Source organism: Patiria miniata, unplaced genomic scaffold (assembly GCF_015706575.1).
Source record: "Patiria miniata isolate m_02_andy unplaced genomic scaffold, ASM1570657v1 HiC_scaffold_18, whole genome shotgun sequence".
Lineage (NCBI taxonomy): Eukaryota > Metazoa > Echinodermata > Asteroidea > Valvatida > Asterinidae > Patiria > Patiria miniata.
In genome coordinates this window covers 4,837,080-4,856,125 of record NW_024037056.1, presented here as the reverse complement: position 1 = coordinate 4,856,125, position 19,046 = coordinate 4,837,080, and the positions used below count along the sequence as shown (strand labels likewise).

The 19,046-nt window shown below is 38.1% G+C and overlaps 2 protein-coding genes across 2 annotated transcripts in view; one reads left to right on the top strand and one right to left on the bottom strand.

Moving 5' to 3' along the window:
* Positions 1–3,201: 3,201 nt before the first annotated feature.
* Positions 3,202–6,496, bottom strand: LOC119724357 (polyamine oxidase 1-like). Its single transcript, XM_038195376.1, has 2 exons — positions 6,271–6,496; positions 3,202–5,627 (listed from the first exon to the last, which is right to left on the bottom strand). The coding sequence occupies exon 2, from the start codon at positions 5,080–5,082 to the stop codon at positions 3,676–3,678; it is 1,407 nt and encodes a 468-aa protein (XP_038051304.1). The 5' UTR covers positions 5,083–5,627; positions 6,271–6,496; the 3' UTR covers positions 3,202–3,675.
* Positions 6,497–16,955: 10,459 nt separating this feature from the next.
* LOC119724355 overlaps positions 16,956–19,046 on the top strand; it is a 30,038-nt gene continuing 27,947 nt past the window's right edge. The window contains exons 1-2 of the mRNA XM_038195374.1: positions 16,956–17,239; positions 17,394–17,600. Of these exons, the coding sequence (XP_038051302.1) occupies positions 17,032–17,239; positions 17,394–17,600 (415 nt within the window). The 5' untranslated portion in view covers positions 16,956–17,031. The remainder of the gene's footprint in view (positions 17,240–17,393; positions 17,601–19,046) is intronic.

Genomic DNA, 19,046 nt, shown 5'->3' with positions numbered 1-19,046 from the left:
ATGCTTCACCAGTACACCATGAGAAAAAGGGGGGAAAAAAAACACTTTCGAGGGATACTGCTGAATTTGTATAGTAGGATGTTTCATTATCTTGGTGCGCATTAACTCTGAATTAAATTGAATTTGGTGTGGATTTAGCAGCAGTGCTCCTTATAAATCTGGCTGGGGGGGGGGGGGGGTGGCCAAAACACTTCAGAAGTAAATATATATTTGAAGGTGAATCTCGTAAAATGGGGATAATAGTTGTTTTTAAACATGTTGAATGAGGTAAAGCTCTTTAAGTAGAGAGTAAGCCAAGGCCAAGTAATTTATAATCCGTACAGTCATCTTGAGCTGACAACAGCTCATTTCCTGCGGCCTTCCATTTCTCTTTGGTTCTGCATCCCTGCCACAGGTTTTTGTATTTGCTGTATTTACATCACAGTTAATAATAAACGTGTATCTCTCTTGTCCATACTACAGCCTTATCCAAGGCGAAATAGACATTTTAACGGATAGAAACCACCTTGCATGTATTCAGAAATTATAATTGCTTTAACAGTGCTCATCATAATTTATGAATCAGACTCAAAAAGTCCTAAACCTGATCACTGCTAGGTCCACTCATGGTACTAAGCTGGAGGTTATTGACAGCAGACTCGCTACATTTGTACCATAGACCTTACAACAAGCTGTTAATTTTTATTTTACTGATTTTTATAAAAACAAAGCCATAAAAAAAGCCACACGGGAGAATCACTTTGGTGCATGTATATTGTTATCTCTTTATTTCAAAACATTCAACTTCAAATATGAGCAGCAAGGCATAGCTTGTTTAAGGTTTTTTTTTATTCTGAGCCTCTTACAAAGACGACAATTGTTGAATAAAATTCCATAACATGAAACAAAAATTCTAGGGTTTTGTTCATATGAAATGAGTATAACCTAAAAACTACAATATAATTGCAGATTTTACTGGGGTTACCCACACAAAAACTTAAAAGCAATTTATGATCTTTTACACTGCAGTTAATATATTCCACTGTTTCTTGAGCCCTCTTAAATTATGATTTGAAAACAAAAAGGAAGTTAATTTTGTTAAAAAAATTGCTGATATACATGTACATGTATTAGTGTTTACCTCGATGACTTGGCAAATCATGCCCATATGCCAACGAATGTGCATACATAAAAATACTGTAATTTTCTATTTTTCAAACCTTTTAACAAAGTGCGATTAGTTTTGTTCACAGGCTGTTTTCATCTATGGTGCATCTACATGTATGTATCCTACCACAAACGTGGATGAAAATTTTTATACAAATCAATTAATACTCTAATCATAAGAGTGATACACTTTAATGTATCACAAAACACCAACGTTTATGTGGTTTCATTAAAAACAAATTTAATTACCACAACCAATCTAAAACAAAAAAATGTAATTACTACAGTCAATAATCCGAGTTCAAAATTTGCACCATATGGGCGTACTACTACTAAGTTCAAACACTATTTTTGTACTAAGGTTACGTTACTCAGGCTTCAATTCTATACTATTAAAGCAGCCTTTCTGTGTATGTTCATAGGTTGCACATTGCAAACCAGGCAGCTAGGCTTTTGAGTGTTTGTGTGGGCGTGTGCATTCACTTATTAATTCATACATCAAGCATTTATCTCTGAATGTGTCATGTATCAATTATTACAATTAACCACAACTATGTGACCAAACAGGTTGTGGCTACTAGGAGGAGCTAGCCAGTGTGGGAAAGTAATACAAATTAAATCCTCAGGAAGTGGTAGATTCCAGAACTGATCTGACCACAATTGAATTCTAGAACTGACCACACATAGATAGTTTCTTGGAATAAGGAAGGATATATGCCTAGGCCTATTATTAGTAAGAGAAGGAGGACTTTCACTTTTTGAGATATAGATAGTCAATTAAAAGAAATTTGTAGAGACCAGATAGAAAAAAAGTTACATTTTATGCAGGGTAATAGAGAAGTACATTGTACATGTACAGTTTTGTATGAAGTGCGAAGCGTCTCTTCTAGAGTACAAGGAAGGACAGAACAGAATAGGCAAAGAAGGGAAGCTGCCTGGTTAATAATATATCCTTCCCTCTTAAATATTTTAAAACATTCGTTCATAATATCAAACTTGGTCTGCTCTACAAGCCATATTAGAAAAAGTGATTGCAGAATGTGTCAAGCTGACAAGTGATGATAAAGTCAAGTTAACACAACAATTGATGGATCTTTGATCAAATCTTTTTGGGGGTCAATACAGAAACAGCCACACTGACCAAATTCAACTCAAATCCAAAGCAAACAAAACTTTCATCAAACTGCATCAGGCAAGGCCACATGTGACATTTTAAGAATCCAATTGCAAAAAACATTTTAAATCATATACATTCAAATGAAAAATTAACCATCTACACAACAGTATCATATTGATCCATTGGTTAATTATTGTAAATATGATTGTGCATTATAATACGCATCTACATTTTATTACGTGTCATACATTGTAAAATGACTGCACGAGAGCAAGTGCCTATATCGTCCTTTGTAGCACAATTTTGTATACTTGCTTTTCTGGTATGTAAAGCTTAATCTTCACAACTTAAAGGGAATATACATTTGTTTGTTTGCTGTAATTTTCAGAAATGGATGGATTGGGGGGAGGGGGGCAAGTGTTTTATAGCAAATATTGGTTCACTGACCTGTTTGAAGTTTTGTGTTTGTAGATGTTGGAAAAACCAAAAAACCCAATCATGTTAATGGAGCAATTTATAGTAATCGATTGCAAACACAATTCAGACTAACTAAATAATTATGGTAAACTGGAGGCAGTATATGAAAAAAAGCCAGTTTTTTCCAACGCTGGTCGGCCGACCAGCATTGGAAATTGATTCAAAAACACCACTTTTCTTAAAAATGTCAGCACACCAGGTGCCATGATTTTGCAGGATGCTTTAGACTGTCATTCACTAACAGTCCAGCAAGGTATTTCATAACAATTGGTAGGTTTTTTTTATGATTGCAAATGTTGTATATTCCCTTTAAAAGTAAAACTTAATATTCCATAGAAACCTCTTACATGTATCTTTAAAACAAACATTAATATACTAGGTAATATACTTTAATTATGTCCTTTATGATAAGAATGTGTCTTTTTTTGTAATTTTTATTTCATGCTTTTAATATTTTTTTGTTTTTTTTGTTTTTGTGTCTAATCTAAATTGGCCAACATCATTAATGTAACTTACACCACTAAATTTGAAAATAATTTGATGGACAGAGCAACTGAATCATACACACTATAATATAATCCTTGCCCAAACATTTCTTGCAAAATAAAGTAGAGCTACAAATGCAAAAAGAACTTACTATGGAATGTAGTTCTGTACAAGAATTGGAATCTGAAATGATGTAGATTTAAAAAGCACAATTTGAAATACACAGGTATTTTTTCTAGCATGCACATGTACTACTTATATTTTGCAAGTAATGATTGGAAGTTTGGAGACCTGTGAAATGAGGACCGGGGAGGAGAGAAGAAGATAGCCAATTTCTTTTTAGAATTTTTTAAATTAGTTTTTCACACTATTGATTACAACCAACACCAATTTCACTCAACTATTAGTTGACATCATCAACTCATCCAATGATCTGTTTCAAACATCTTTCATTTGCCTAAAAACCCTTTGCGTTTAATCTCCCACTTCAGCACTCCCCGCATTATCTTCTTAGCCTCTCGCTCCCCACTCCTCATTCCCCCGATCACAAACCCCGCAAACTTGTCATCTGTAGCCTCACCCCCAAAGAAGATTCTCCCAACCGGAGTTTGGAGCTGATGGAGAATTTTACTTGGGGCACCATCGGGTAGAGGGGCGGAGAATGCCCCCATCTGGAGGGGGTCATTCAGCCAACCTGACAGCATGATATCAGTTGGATATGGCACTTGCTGTTCCCCATACAGGCCTCTCATGACAGTGATAATCTCCTCTCGGGTGGTGTCTAGTGGTTGGTTCTCTACTCGTTGAGCTTCAGCCCCAACTACAAATGCAATCAGGATGTTGGTACCAATGGGGAACAGACCCTGGGCCTCCATATTCATGAAGGCCGGGTAGTAACCCCTCCGGTCACTCACGTGCATGATCCACTCGCTGTCATCCCAGAATTTACGGGGAAACTTGAGGAAGATCTTGGTAAAAGCCCCCATGGGGGTATGGTTGAGGGCGGTGGTTTTCCAATGTGGCAGCGGTGGGGTGAATTCTACGAGACCGCTCTGCAGCACGCCGAGACTGAATGTGAGCAGCACGGCATCTGCGCGAAAGACTGTGCCATCTGCACATGTCACACAGACCTTCTCAATCTGCGAATGGTCGATGGAGATAACCTTTCTATTTAACAGGAGGCGCCTCTTTTCAACCAGGTGGGCGACCACATCAGCAAAGATGATCTTGAAGCCCCTCTGATCAATCACAAACCCTGAGCTACCTACACGATCCCAGTGCCCCACATCAAGTGAAGCTTGCTCTGGTGGGACTGTATACTCAAAATCAAAGACATACCACTCGACAGCCTTACGGAGGGCATCTGATGAGCTATCAGAACAATACCTGTCGGCCATGAAATCCCTCATAGTCAGCTCACTATTCAAACTATTGGCTGCAAAGTCACCAGCCTCCACCATAATGTCACAGACTTCAGTGATAACTTGCTCCACTTCCCACTCCGGGATAACTTCTCCATTCTCACTCATGACCATCAACTTGTGTTGATTGAACTCAGCTTTAACTTTCTGGCATTCCAAATCAGCTTTCTCTGCAATCTTCTTCATGGGTCCTCCAACGGGCTGCAGCCAATTAGCCCCCTTCTCAAGACGGATCCCGCCAAACTCAACATCATGAACCCGCCCACCGATGTGGTCTGCCCCTTCAATAACCAAAAACTGGTCAAAACCTTGACTCAGGAATGTGCCCGCCGCACCCAGTCCTGCCGCGCCTGCACCAAGGATCAACACTTCCACATCCCTCACGCTGCCAGTTCCACCTTCTTCCACAAGTTTCCCCGCGTTTTTCTGGTTCATTTTTATCAAACGGCATACAATTAATTACAGCAAAAATATAATTCAGTTTAATCAAAGGTTTCATGCAAACGTCACCATTTACATAATCAAGAGCAGCTGCGTGATGACGCATGCACATGCAAAATACCCTCTAATTACTGGAGGCTATAACTAAGTGTTTATTATAGGGTGTATTATTCAATGGGAGTATCAACTCCCTTGTAGTTCTCAGTATCACTTGGCTGGCCATTGTCTTTTCTATATTCATGAAGTAGTTATTAGGTAGTCTAGCTAGGAATTGTGTCTTGTTCATTTGCAGCCTGCACACAAGCTGTTGTTTCCACAGATCTCTGGAGTCCTGAAAGTGCCGCATTCTTGTCCGTTCTTCCGAGTTCAAAACTGGAAATACAAATATCAGCTGGTGCTCCACACCCTCCGATGGCAGCAGGAATGCATGATGAAAGCGTTTAAAAAGCAAGACAGAACGTTGAATAGATGTGTTGAGTTTTGTGCGTTCCCCTACGCTTTGGTAGGGTGAAGATGCTCGGGCAATATCAGCGGGAATTCTGGCAATTAAAGAAAAACATACCGCAAATTTATTAGAAAAAAAAATGGAAAGAATGTTGCATCCTGACACCACTTTTTTCATATATCATCTCAATGAAGGTCAGTCATTGCAAAAATGTTGGAAAGACATGAATCTGGAACTGAAACATTTCCAATTTGGTTAGAAAATACTTCAAAAATGTTCTTGATTCTCCATAGACTTCGTACACAACTGCTGAAGTGGCATCGGGATATGGATAGTAGTTCTTTTGAAATAATTATCTAGTAAATACAAAAATACTCTTTCGACAGCAAATATTACATTACTTTAGGTTGATTGTATTGATTGTTGATCTTTAAACAAACACACACACATAGAACACTTGTTGGCAGCCATATGTTTTTGTCTCGAGTTAAAATTAAAAATGTAAACATTAACATCTCACATTATAACGTCTCACATTTAATGTAACACCAGAGGCACAGACAGTGCTAAACCGGCAATATATGTGCAAAGTCTTTTCCGGATTATTTGAGGGACAATATCTGCTGATTGTGATAAATTATTTAGCATAGGCGATTACTAATACTTTACTAACATTTACAACGTAGGCCCTATGTTAGTATGTAATAATTTAAGAATTTCGTAAACATTGAACACACCTTTTGTTTTGACTCGATCTTTTAATTTACCGAAAACTCTTCTTCATAGAGGATAAAATTCTACGAAGCTGCAATTCAGCAGACCATCTCAGCTCGTTCTGATCACAAAAGAGACGACAGGCTGAAGTGTCAGAACTTGAAATTTGGAAATGTTATCCTCCTGCGTCACGTCAACAGCACAAAGCACACGACTCTTGCACAACTGATCGACGAAAATATCCTGTCGATCAGCTGATTTGTCATAACACAAGCTGCGCACGCACGTGACCGAGGGCTGGGCAGTTTGCCAAGGTTACTGCCATAGACTTGTACCAGTCCTTTGCTAGCAAAGGACTGGTATAGCGTGCTATACGTGAACAGGTGCAATTATTGTATCACTTCCCAGCTACCCCCCCCCCCCCCCCCCCCCCCCCCCAAAAAAATAATAAAATGAGCCCATGGTATTTGAAACGCTAAAATAAGAATTTGAAAGTGTTATTGAAGTAAACTTGACTTTGGTTTTGATTTTATACCGGTACCCTGATGCGTTTATGTGCCGCTGTTTCTTGGCTACGATCAATGAATGCAAAGAATATCAAAGAATAATTCATACCGCCACCCAAGGATACTGATTTGAAGACAGGTGTAGCGTGAATATCCGACTCCATGAAATGTGGACTCATTGGTAGTACTGCGCACGCGTGAGTACAATACAATGCTATTTTTAGGATCGTTTCGGGAGAGTACCTGTCACGTGCGAGGGATCAACCAATTATAGGGAAATAGGGGTCCGATTTTCATAGGAGTCGGATTTTCATGTGACACCGCCACGGTATTGTATGCAAATTTCACTGCCGCAATAACTTCTTCCATGATCTGGTCTGGAGTAAATGAAGCTGACATAATAATTGCACAATTAATTCTGCTACAGTGTGTATCCAAAAAAATGCGAACAAAATACAACGGAATGTCAAACGTAGAATATGTATAACCAACATATAGATAATATAGGTGGTTTGATTAAGCCTTTCCACTTCAAAATGGGACATCAACCGTCCAAACCTGATAATTTTTGACAGAGTTATATTGACCATGGGACCATGGAGGTACCAAGTTTTCAATTTTAGGCATTGGGACAAAGGTAGCCTAATTTTGCCTCTGTGTGGATATTTGCCTTGTCTTCAAAAATGTGTTTAGCGAGTACATGTGTAAACACAATTCTCAACACTTTCTTGCTATCACCTCATGCTAAAAATGTTTAGCATGTAAACGGGAAACATTGGCATATACATTCCAGAGGACAAACATGGATATTTAAGATTGGAGACGAATTGATTTGGTCACGTTTAAAGTATTTTTAATGAAAAATAATAATGGGTACTTATATAGCGCTTTTAATTAAGATCAAAGCGCTTTACATTATTATTACCCCTGATCATTGGGCAAATTAGACATTCTAAATACAATATCAGCTCCCTGGGCAAGGGCGGATCCGGGGGGGGGGGGGGGCAACGGGCCATCCCCCTCCAAAAAAAGAACCCCTTTTATGTGAAGTCGCAATAAAGTCAGGCACTGCATACACCACCATCTTTTCCGCAAAAAAAAATGATTAAAGTGGTCAGATACTGCCTCGAATCGCACCACAGAGCGTCTAGAATCCCACGCCGTATTTTTTGGGACCCACTTTTTGGGGGACCAACTTTTTTGTGCCCCCCCCCCCCCCCCCCCCAAACTGTGTTCTGGATCCGCCCTTTTCCCTGGGGAGTATACAGCTCGATGCAGCCACTTCGACGCAAGGCAGCTAAAATCAATAACAATCTCTGCCCTCAAATGTGTCCATTTGTACCTCAGGGGTGTGACTAATGAGTGACAAATTAAGTGCTTTGCCCAAGGGCACGCACCACAACCCCAGGGCGATATAACAAGAATTAGTTTATTTCATACACTTCTCTTTTTTTCGCCATAACTGATTGCAATGGTACTTCACCAGTTTTTCAATTTTTATTTTGGTCAAATTTAATCTGATTGTAATCATCTCACTATTTCCTGTCATACTTTAATGCAGGAGTCCTTACAATGTGGCCACGAACCATTCTTTCGTTAGCATAGAGCAAACGTTTATTATGCCCTGCAAAGACCAAAAAGCCACAAAATTCATTATTATTTTTTTCACAAAATAAGCATATTTTGTTGCTTATGCAGAAAATTAATGATTCGTACAGTCTAGCCACGAACCGTTCTTTCGATAATAAATTCAGAATATAATGTACGTCTGTGCAAAGACAAAAACAGCCATAAAACGTGTATTTTTAGATGACAGGCATGTGTTACATTAACTCCAAGGACTTTAGAGGCTCCGTCAATCTCTAAATTGAAGTTTGTCGTTTTTATTTTCGGGTAGCCATGTGCAGCACCAGAAATGCGCTTCAAAAGTTAGATTATGTCTTCCATATTATTCGCCGAGACAGCACCAACTCTCAATTGAGCAAGCAGTGATCAAACTCCTTTTTTTGTGCCGCAGTGTGGTTAGGGTTTGTGACTCATGATCAGAGGGTCAAGAGTTCGAATCCAGCTGCTGGCCATATGTCCTAGGGCAGACTTCACCCCACTTGCCTCTCTCCATCCAGGAGTGTAAATGGGTGCCGGCATTAGCTGTGGAGTAACCTGCGATGGACTAGCATCCCATCCAGGGGGAACAGAAATATTCTCTGAAACCGGAGATAAATGCCGGCGCTGCCCATGGCCCAATGGGCCACATTAAATTTTGCTCCTGACGGACTTTACTACTTAATAACTACTTTTATTATCTAAAAAGTGGTGGGTTAATGCCCCCATGCCCACCCTCGAAATAGGGTAAATTGAGAATATGCTGGCAAGGTATTTGGGGTTTTTATTATTTATTATAATTATTATTAATATTATTATTATTCTAGTTTATTAAAAATCAAATGTCTTGCAGCCTTGCGGCTGAATTGCACATGGTTACAAACCATTTTCTTTTTTGTTTGTTGGGGGGGGGGCAAAATGTGCTTACCCCCCCCCCCCCCCCCTCCAGAAAAATCCCGGCGGCGACGCCCATGGCATTCGACGTGACAGTCCCTGGCGGGTAGATGTGTGTGTTCCATAACTATTTGAATAACAATCTGAAGTCTTTATTACGGAAAAAGTTCACCGTACAGATGAGCCAGTTGATGGCCAAGATTCATTGATGACGCGCCCCTTCGTTTCAGCGAGGAATGTGATTTGCCAGGACGACCGTCATGACGAGCTGTCATGACGAATCGTCATGACTAACCGTCCAAAACGAAAGAACGCTATTAAGACCTAGAAAGTACAAACTGTTTTTGTTGCCACTGGACAGAACGCCCTGGTTTTGGTTTCTAAGGAGATAACACCGGCGTCAATGTATCATTCCCGCCCGTTTCATAATCACGAGTCAATTGTATTTATTTAAACAAAAATCAGATTGAATGTCACTCAAAATGAATATGTGATATTTTCGGTTTTCCGAACGCACACACCCCGGTGTTGGAACAGAATTTGGGCGTCAACAGCTTGAAATAATGTTCCTTTGTGTTATTTGATATTCTCTCGTTAAAAGCTTTCAACATGTTTTACTTGAACCTCTTAAAGTGGTATACGTATTGGGTGGATATTGGATAGCGCTCCCGCAAAAGATTTCTGCTGATCCGCATCCGCGGTTGCCCGAAATTTAACATAAACCTGAAGTCAATTATAAACTTGAACTGTTGCCACAAGGCCATGTTAAAAACGTTGTATTTGACTTCTGTTTACACTGCATTACTAAGCAACGACGTTTGGTTTTTGTGCACTGTTAACAATAAGGTGAGCCGGTGGCCGGTGTGAACTCGAACCCGGATCTCTTCAAGTGTGAAAAGCTCTGCAAACATCTTTGCGAATAGGTGCAAGGAAACACAAAACCGTTGCCTTCTGTAAGGTACGAAATGTCGTTGGTAGTAGGGTGCTCGAGGGAACCTGTCACGTGATTCAAAGAGGTTGGAACACCTTTCACATCAGTTCTGATAAAAACGAATATAAAGATTGAGTTTCGGTCCTGAGCTGAGCATGTTGCATTAGAACTGGAGAGAGATTATCATCCATGCCGATCATCAAGTGATCACATCTAAGGTAGGCATTCAGTGATGTACATGGCTTTATTTAGTCATCCAATACTTGGGGTAATTGCCTTTAACAACGCTTACCCATTATGATGGTATTAAATTGTTTTAATTAAACACCCAATTTCGATAGCGGTATCTTCGTGGTTTCAGTATATTTTCATGGCAACTCACGAATGTTTGTGTCAAACTGGTGCAAACAATTCTCCCCAAATGTATTAACACCTTAATTAGCTTTAAAAGATTTGTCCCGAATGTATAGTAAAATCAAGGACTTTCAATTATTCAAGTTGGTGCTTCAATGTAGGCCAATTTTGTACCCAAAGCGAAATGCTAATGTCGTGCCATGCATTGCCGTGTTGTGTTGGTCACTTTGGAATATTTATTTTAAAGCTGAGAATTATGTTGAATACTCTTAAAATTGCGATTTGCGTTTGTGCTCATTTAATGCACAAACGACGCACTTGCATTGTCTTCTGGCCGCCAATAATGGGAATTTAATAAAGTAAATTATTGCATTGACACCTAAACGTATGGATGGATATGGGGGGAGGGGTTGGTTCGATGTTTCATTCAAAATCTGATATAAACAGCTTTTGTAATGCTGTAGAAATTTTACAAACAGATTCAGTTTTTTTCGGGGTGGAATTTGCCAAAAGACCTTTATCATGCTGCCACCATTTCAGTCACGTTCCCTGTCTCCAATAACAGTACTGATTGATAATGGGTTTTTGTGCAAAAGGAACCAGACTATTTTTCCTTGTAGCCTCGCTTTGGTTACGTTGATTTGATTGGGAAAATCCAAATGGCCGCAACATGATAATGGTCTACAGCATGTGGAGAGCAACTTTAATCATGACAGTGCATTATTCATAATTGTGTAATAACCAGTAACCCACTGGAACTCATATTGGGAAGCTTAAAGGTTTGTCCGTGCCCGGAGAGTAAATATTGTTTCTAAGTTTTCGTCGAGAATATTGTCATCTCGGAGCTTCGGACAACTAGACCATAGTTTAATGATTTACGATGGCAAGATAAACCAAAAAAAGTAAGGAGTTCCTAAATCTATATAGAATTACTACTACCCGGATGTACCCGACAATCAAACAGACACTGTTTGCGGATGCCATGGCTGTGAACTGACCCGGATTAATTGTTTTGTAGGCCCCAGGCACCAGTGTTCCATAGGCCCTATACTCCGCCCTATAAGCGCCGGCACCAATACAAATTAGTAAAAAAAAAAACAAGTAAAGTACAAATCAAGCCAGTCCAAACTGGTATAGGTCCTAGCTCTAGCTGTTGGCACCAAGGGCGTCAGGGGCGGATCCAAAGAATTTTCGCAAGGGGGGGCCGGGGGTCATCGACCAAAAAAAATCTGAAATGTACAAAGGGGTTTTCCTCCGGACACTTGTCCTCCGAAAATCAATGGGGAGCCTATTACCATTAAAAAAATCCCTGTCAGAGCTGTTTGACCCCCCACCCTTGATCCGCGCCTGGGCGTCTATCGCTTCTCATGAGTGCATATACTGTGTCTTCTTGGTCACAACTAAATGCGAGTGCGAAGCCGAGCGGGGCCCATTTATTAGGGCCCTGAAAAATTGGATTCTAACGCTCTATGGCGCGATCTGACTGAGGCAATTTCTGACCACTTTAACCACATTATTTTTAGCAAAAGATCATCATTTAAACATCACTTTCGAGTTTGGAGTAATTGAATCGACTATTCTGAGTTATAGAATAAAATGTAGACTAAACTTTTTGTTTATTCGGGGACGAAAATAGTTGGAGACATACCCCCCCCCCCCTTTTTTCGTAGGCCCCCGGATGTTTCGTAGACCCTATGCAAAGTGCCTGCCTATTGGATAATCCGGGCCTGGCTGTGAATCAGTGTATTTGCATTTTCAAAGGGCAGTTCAATTGTTAAAATCTTAGGAAAGCTATATCGAATATTACTGACCAGTAGGTTTATTGGTTTAGTTAATTTAAATAACTATACAGTTAGCTTTATTGTTGGTTGGTAAATAATGTATTGATCGTAATATGGACGTGCAGTCCAAGATTATACATCACCGTGAGGCGCTGTTTTGTTTGGGATTTATGTTTTGTCTGATTTTTTCTCAATCGGTCATTATTATTAGAGTTAAATTAAGTGGAACTGTAATAGGTTTTGTTTATGAAGTCTGTTCGTCGGTTCGATGTAATTTTAAGTTCTTGTAAATAAATTCCTTTTTAATTTTTTTGCTTGAAATCTAGAATTTGTGTCTGTGTCCCTATAAATTCACTTTCCTCGTGACCGTTCCTTTCAAAGATCCCGAGTTTAGTTTACAAATGTATTTTTATCAGTAAAATCCCCGTAGAGTCTTTAGTGCGAGTTCCCCCATAGTGTCGTGTGTTTTTTTACAGGTTACACTTGCAACAATGTTCCTAACGCGGCGAGGCCCAGGAGGCTGCGTCATTAGACTTATGCTGTTACTGCTGATTGTTCAGCCACTAAGTGTACTAGGTGAGAACGTAACTTACAAAATAAAAAACATTGTATGACTGACATAAAGAGTAATAATGACTCGAGTCGATAGCACAAGTTTTGGATGAGTCGACTCGACTCGAGTCCCTTCGAATATAACTGACTCGACTCGACCGTATGCGTACTATTGTCCGCCACGTCACCTCGTGTATGGTTTTATAATGTAGCTGACAATTTAACTACAGGGTTTACTATGAGGTGCCCTTTATGACTTTATTACGAAACAAAACGAAAATCAAATATATATAGAACGTAAATCCAATATATATAGAACGTAACTCCAATATATATAGAACGTAACTCAAATATATATAGAACGAAACTGAAATATATATAGAACGAACTCAAATATATATAGAACGAGAAAAATATATCGAACGACAATTGTAATAATTATATAAAACGAAGCAAGTTGCAGATGGACTCCGTCAATTCAGGGTGACTGTAAGGTCAATGCCAAATTCTGCTAGATGTACTTCCAAAATCTGATTGATTAAACAAAAATCTGCCAAATCACCTATGATTTACACGAAATACATTATAAACACTTATACTCATATGCAGATGTTATAAAATTTCCTTACCCCCCCCCCAAACAAAAAAATAATAAAATGTCCTTTATAAAAAAAGTTATTAATCTTTTTTAAATGGCTCGTGTCTAGCCTGGTTTCCAATGTCTACAGTACTTTACTGTGTTCTCGTACCTCAACGCTTAGACTGGCCAAAAAAATAAATCCTTTTTTTTGCAAGCAAATCAGCTCTGCTATATTTTTCCGTCCAAATCACCAATTTTGCAGAATTCTGCTAGATATCTGCTTTAAAAAAATTCATTTGCTAGATTTTCTGTGAAACTTTTTTTCTTCAAAAACTGCTATATTTTCCCGTCAAAATAACCAATTTTGCAGAATTCTGCTAGAAATCTACTAGAATCAATTCAATCTGCTAAATATTTTGTCAAACTTTTCCCCCCCCAAAAAAAAATTTGTAAACCAGGCTAGACACGAGCCATTTAAAAAAGATTAATAACTTTTTTATCTGCATATGAGTATAAGTGTTTATAATGCATTTCGGGTAAATCATAGATGATTTGGCAGATTTTTGTTTAATCAATCAGATTTTGGAATACATCTAGCAGAATTTGGCATTGACCTTACAGTTACCCTGAATTGACGGAGTCCATTTGCAACTTGCTTCGTTTTATATCATTATTACAATTCTTGTTCGATATATTTTTCTCGTTCTATATATATTTGAGTTTCGTTCTATATATATTTGAGTTTCGTTCTATATATATTTGAGTTACGTTCTATATATATTTGATTTCGTTCTATATATATATTTGTTTCTAGTTCTATATATATTTGTTTCGTTCTATATATATTTTTGAAGTTCGTTCTATATATATATTGGAGTTACGTTCTAAATATATTGGAGTTACGTTCTATATATATTGGATTTACGTTCTATATATATATATATTGGATTTACGTTCTATATATATTGGTTTCGTTCCATATATATTTGTTTCTCGTTCTATATATATATTGGTTTCGTTCTCATATATTTGTTTCGTTTAATATATATTGGTTTCGTTCTATATATATTGGTTTCGTTCTATATATATTTGTTTCGTAATAAAATCATAAAGGGCGCCTCATAGTTTCCCGCACATTTTAAAACTGTTTTCATTCAAATTCATAAACGGTTAACTTCAATTTCGTCTTGAAAATTTATGATCTTGCATACCCTATGTTCTATTTCGTCTTTGGTTGCTCATTTTCACGTTTTGTTCAAACAATTTCATACCATATCCATACTTTCTCATGAAAGATCATTCAATTTCGTCGTCTGCAATTTAAACGGAGAGCTAGAGCTGGATAGTGTTTAATCAAAATTTTGGGAACAAATTAAGTTTTGGTATTTGAAAATTTTGTGACGAAGGCAGCCCCGCCCCCTCCGAGCTGTTCACGCCGCTTAAGTTAATTAATTTGAACAAGCTCTTAAGTTATATTTTCATGTTCCGCAAGTTCCAAGGCATCAATAAAAATTGTTTAATTTTCCCAATTTAAATTTTGTAGTACATTTTGCTCAGTATAGTGGGCACTGTCAAGCACGCTTTCATGTGCATGTACTTTTCAATGGGAAAAGTTAACATTTAGGCCTACCTGTGTTGGAAAATGGACATTTTCGTGTCGAACTTTTAAAGCCTCATTTTCATACACTTGGTATGTCAAACTAACCACAAGACAGAGCAACTGGCAAAGAAACTTGGCAGGCCTGAAAGGGCGACCTCTAGCGGTACGTCAAAAGATAGATGGAACAATTTAAAAACTATCACAATTTTACAAAATTAATTGCCTCTATATATTCTTTGTACAACCTCGAAGAATTTTTCCAAGGTTTCAGAATCATGACATCATCCGACTGGAAGTTATTGTGCGGAAAAAAAAATGATCAAGTTTTTTCCTTTAAATTTAAATTCGTCATATTTGATCGGTGTTCGCTGTGTTCGTACTTAATAATGTACTTCATCATTTTAACTTGTCACATAATTATATCGACCCTGATCAAAATCAAAACGAACCAAATTTCTTCCATGTACATAGTAAAGTATAGATTACACTTTTAACAATATGACGTCACAAAAATAGTTAAATAACTCACTTTTAACCTTCATAACTTCCTTCATTTTCACAAATTCTTTTCACTTTTAGATGAACATGTATCCTCTTTATAAACTGAGTCTCTTAACTAAATCAGTATTCATTAATTTGTGCATTTTTAATTTATGATATGTCATCAAAGTGGAATTTCCAATTTTAAGTTTCTACATACAATTTTAATACTCAAATTTATCATGCTCCAAAAGATGTTCTTTTTTCTCCAAAAGGCAAATCGTACTTCTCAGAAGGTTAATGATCCTCTTCTAGTACGATATTCACAAGTACACTCGGCAGGTTCTTATGAAAATGTCGCTCGATCACCCTGATTTTTCCTCACAATGCCATTTTGTCTATATATTTTGTTTTCCCCCAAAAATGTGTTTTGGTGTCCAGCACTTTGTTCAACAAGATCCTACTTGGGGTGCCATGTGAAGTGCGGCATTCTCACAACTGTTTTTCTTCACAATATCTTTTGTCTATACATTTTGTATTTTGTTTTCCCCCCCAAAAATATGTTTTTCGTCAAGAACATTTTTTTTTTTGGTGCTAAAATGTTTTTTTTCATCTATGGTTTTAATTGCGTGTGTTTTTTAATTCTTTCGTTATTTTTAGTAATGTATTATTCATTATGTCTTTTATTGTTTGTTTTTTTGTAATTTTTGTCGTTATTATATCATGGTTTTTATGTAATCCAGGGCCCCAGGGGGCAGGGAGAACAGTTGATCATAGTGACCGTTTTAGCCGATTTTCGGCTATTTTTGACAGATTTTTTGTAAAAAAAAACGAGTTTGACAGAAACTTTGACAGAATGGATTTTTTGGCAGATTTCTGGCAGAATACTGCAAAAATGGTTATTTGACACACAAACATAGCAAATTGGAGATTTGTTTTTTTAAAAAGCTTCAATCTTTTCAAACAAACACTTGCAAAAATAAGACAGGTTAACTGCCTTGTCTATGTGCTGAGGTTCACTGGGAATCGGATTTTGTCGTGACACAACCTCGTTTTTGACTGAAATTTACGCAATTTCATGACACCTTTTATGTGACTATAGATTGTTTATAATGTAATTTTAACTTTAATTAAGGCACCATATTACAGCATCTGCATATGATTTTAAGTGTTTATAGTGTATTTCGAGTAATTCATGGGAATTTGACAGATTTTTGATAAATCTGACAGATTTTTGAAGTGCATTTAGCAGAATTTGGCCATGACCTCACGGTCACCCTGCAGTTCATTGACAACTGATGGGGCTACCCTGGTAAAATAACATGATGAACTATCATCGTAAATAGATAAAATAAATAAATAAATAAATTTCGATAAATAAAATTGAAAACATACTTCCTTATATCACATGTAACACTTTCCAGGGCAAGCTGGTTATGTAGAATGCTATGTGGACGACAATGATGACCGTGCCTTTCGACACGATAAAATAGAGAACGACAATATGTCATGGGAGTGGTGCATGGACAGATGTCTAGATGTGATTGGTGGCAGTTGGGAATACATTGGCCTAGAGGATGGTGACGAATGCTTTTGTGGCTATTTCGGGATTGACTACTGGCGGCATGGCAGTGGATCAGGTTGCAACGATAAATGTGCTGGTGATAGCAGTCAAAACTGTGGCGGAGGGCATCGGATTGCCGTCTATCGAAGTAAGATTAAGAAATACGATTCACTTTAGGAGTTAATTGTTTTAAAAATGATAATGTGCATCTGATTAGAGGGATATAGGCTTAAGTTTCAGGCTTGCATGGAATTTAATCAATTATATAATGATTTCCCTCTTTATGGAATATTCCTTTTCAGTATCAGATGCAGTGTGCAGCCAGCCTTCACCAAGTCATGGATCATACAGCGTAGAATCCAGACCTTCTTACGCTCACTATTTGAATTTCTATGAGTACCATGGAACTCGTTTGCGTTTCACCTGCAACAGAGGATACTATTTTCCATCAAACCCTCCAACAACCACATGTAGTTCTGGAAGTTGGAGCCCTGCCTCTGACTGCCAAGGTATGTGCTAAGGACAGGTTGTGTGATTGAGCTACAGTTTTTGTATGCATTTGTACCATTTTCTGTAAACTTACGAACTTACTAAATTGTTTAGAAATAGGCTAAAAACTTTATCCCTTGTAAGTATTGGTTTGATTTTCACAAGGGTTTGAAATTATTCTCATTCAAATAAAGGCTTGTCAAAAACACACTCACTGCTTGCGATTTCAAGGTAATCATGCACATTTTTTCTAATGTGGAAATGGTTGATCATGTTCATGGTGTGATGATCTCGTTGCCTTATTTTACTTTCTGTGTTTTCTTTCTTTTTCAATCTAAAGATGCATTTTTGGAAATTTCTGTTAGTAGCGAATTAAGCACTTAATGAGTGTGCACAATTAATTAAACGTTGACACGATGCACACATGTGCGCAGTTGCTTATTGGTTTAGTGTGTAAAATTGGCCTTGAAATCGAGAACCTAGAATATTGTTTTCTGGGAAGATAGGCCTATAGCATTTACTGAGCTAAAACTCCATCAGGTTGTTAAGCACCGGTCTTTAGAATTATGAACACTTTTGTTACTTCAAATGAAAACAAAATTAATAAATACCTTGGAGAGTTGATGGTTTCTGATTGGTCGAAATTCGATCACGTGGCCGGGCATTAACGGTGATAATGACCGGGTTCAAAGAACAAGCGAAAAAAATGGCCCCTGAACCAGCATTGATCCAGCCCCATTGGAAGGCAATGATTGGTCAAATTTACAACAGTCATACGGCTAGCTTGTAACAATATAGCACTGCACATGCGCTCAACCACCTTCGCGTGACACTGACGCGCGCGTACGCAACACAGTTGCTATGGGTGTGCGCGTGCGTAAGGAAGTTTTAAAACGACTGGACATCGTACATGTACATACAGCAGTGCAGTATCTGATATACTGAGGATGTTTACGACGAAAGCGTAGATCTACGATATATTTTCTTGAAACACTTCGCCCAATGACATATTTACCTTTCCTAAACCAAGCATCTTTGTAATTCTGGACACGAGGAGTGTGTAAACGAAATTTCAGCTTCCTCCATCAGGTAAAAATATGAAAACATTGTTGTAAATATTTTGTTTCGCTACAGCAGCAGAAGTCCAAACCCTGGACGTCGTACGCGTACGCAATGAAGACGTTGTCCAGCAATGTCCAGCACAGCCTGGGCCCGGCTGTTGGTGTATATAACAACGCTTATGGTACCACGCATAAGTTAAAATATCGCCCATGAACATGAACACAAAAAAGTCTGGAAATATCGCCGAAAGAAAGTCACAAAATTGGAGCATTTTAACTGTTTATTTCGTTAAAAAGGTATTTATTAATGGGAATAACAGTGTGAGGATCCGGTCTTCACTGCGTGATAATGACCGGGTGTGGGGGTGACCGCTGTTAATGGACCGAGACGAAGTCGAGGTCCAT

Bases quoted from the DNA above. Each gene is read 5' to 3' on its own strand.
- LOC119724357 (XM_038195376.1), bottom strand. From the start codon at position 5,082: ATGAACCAGAAAAACGCGGGGAAACTTGTGGAAGAAGGTGGAACTGGC.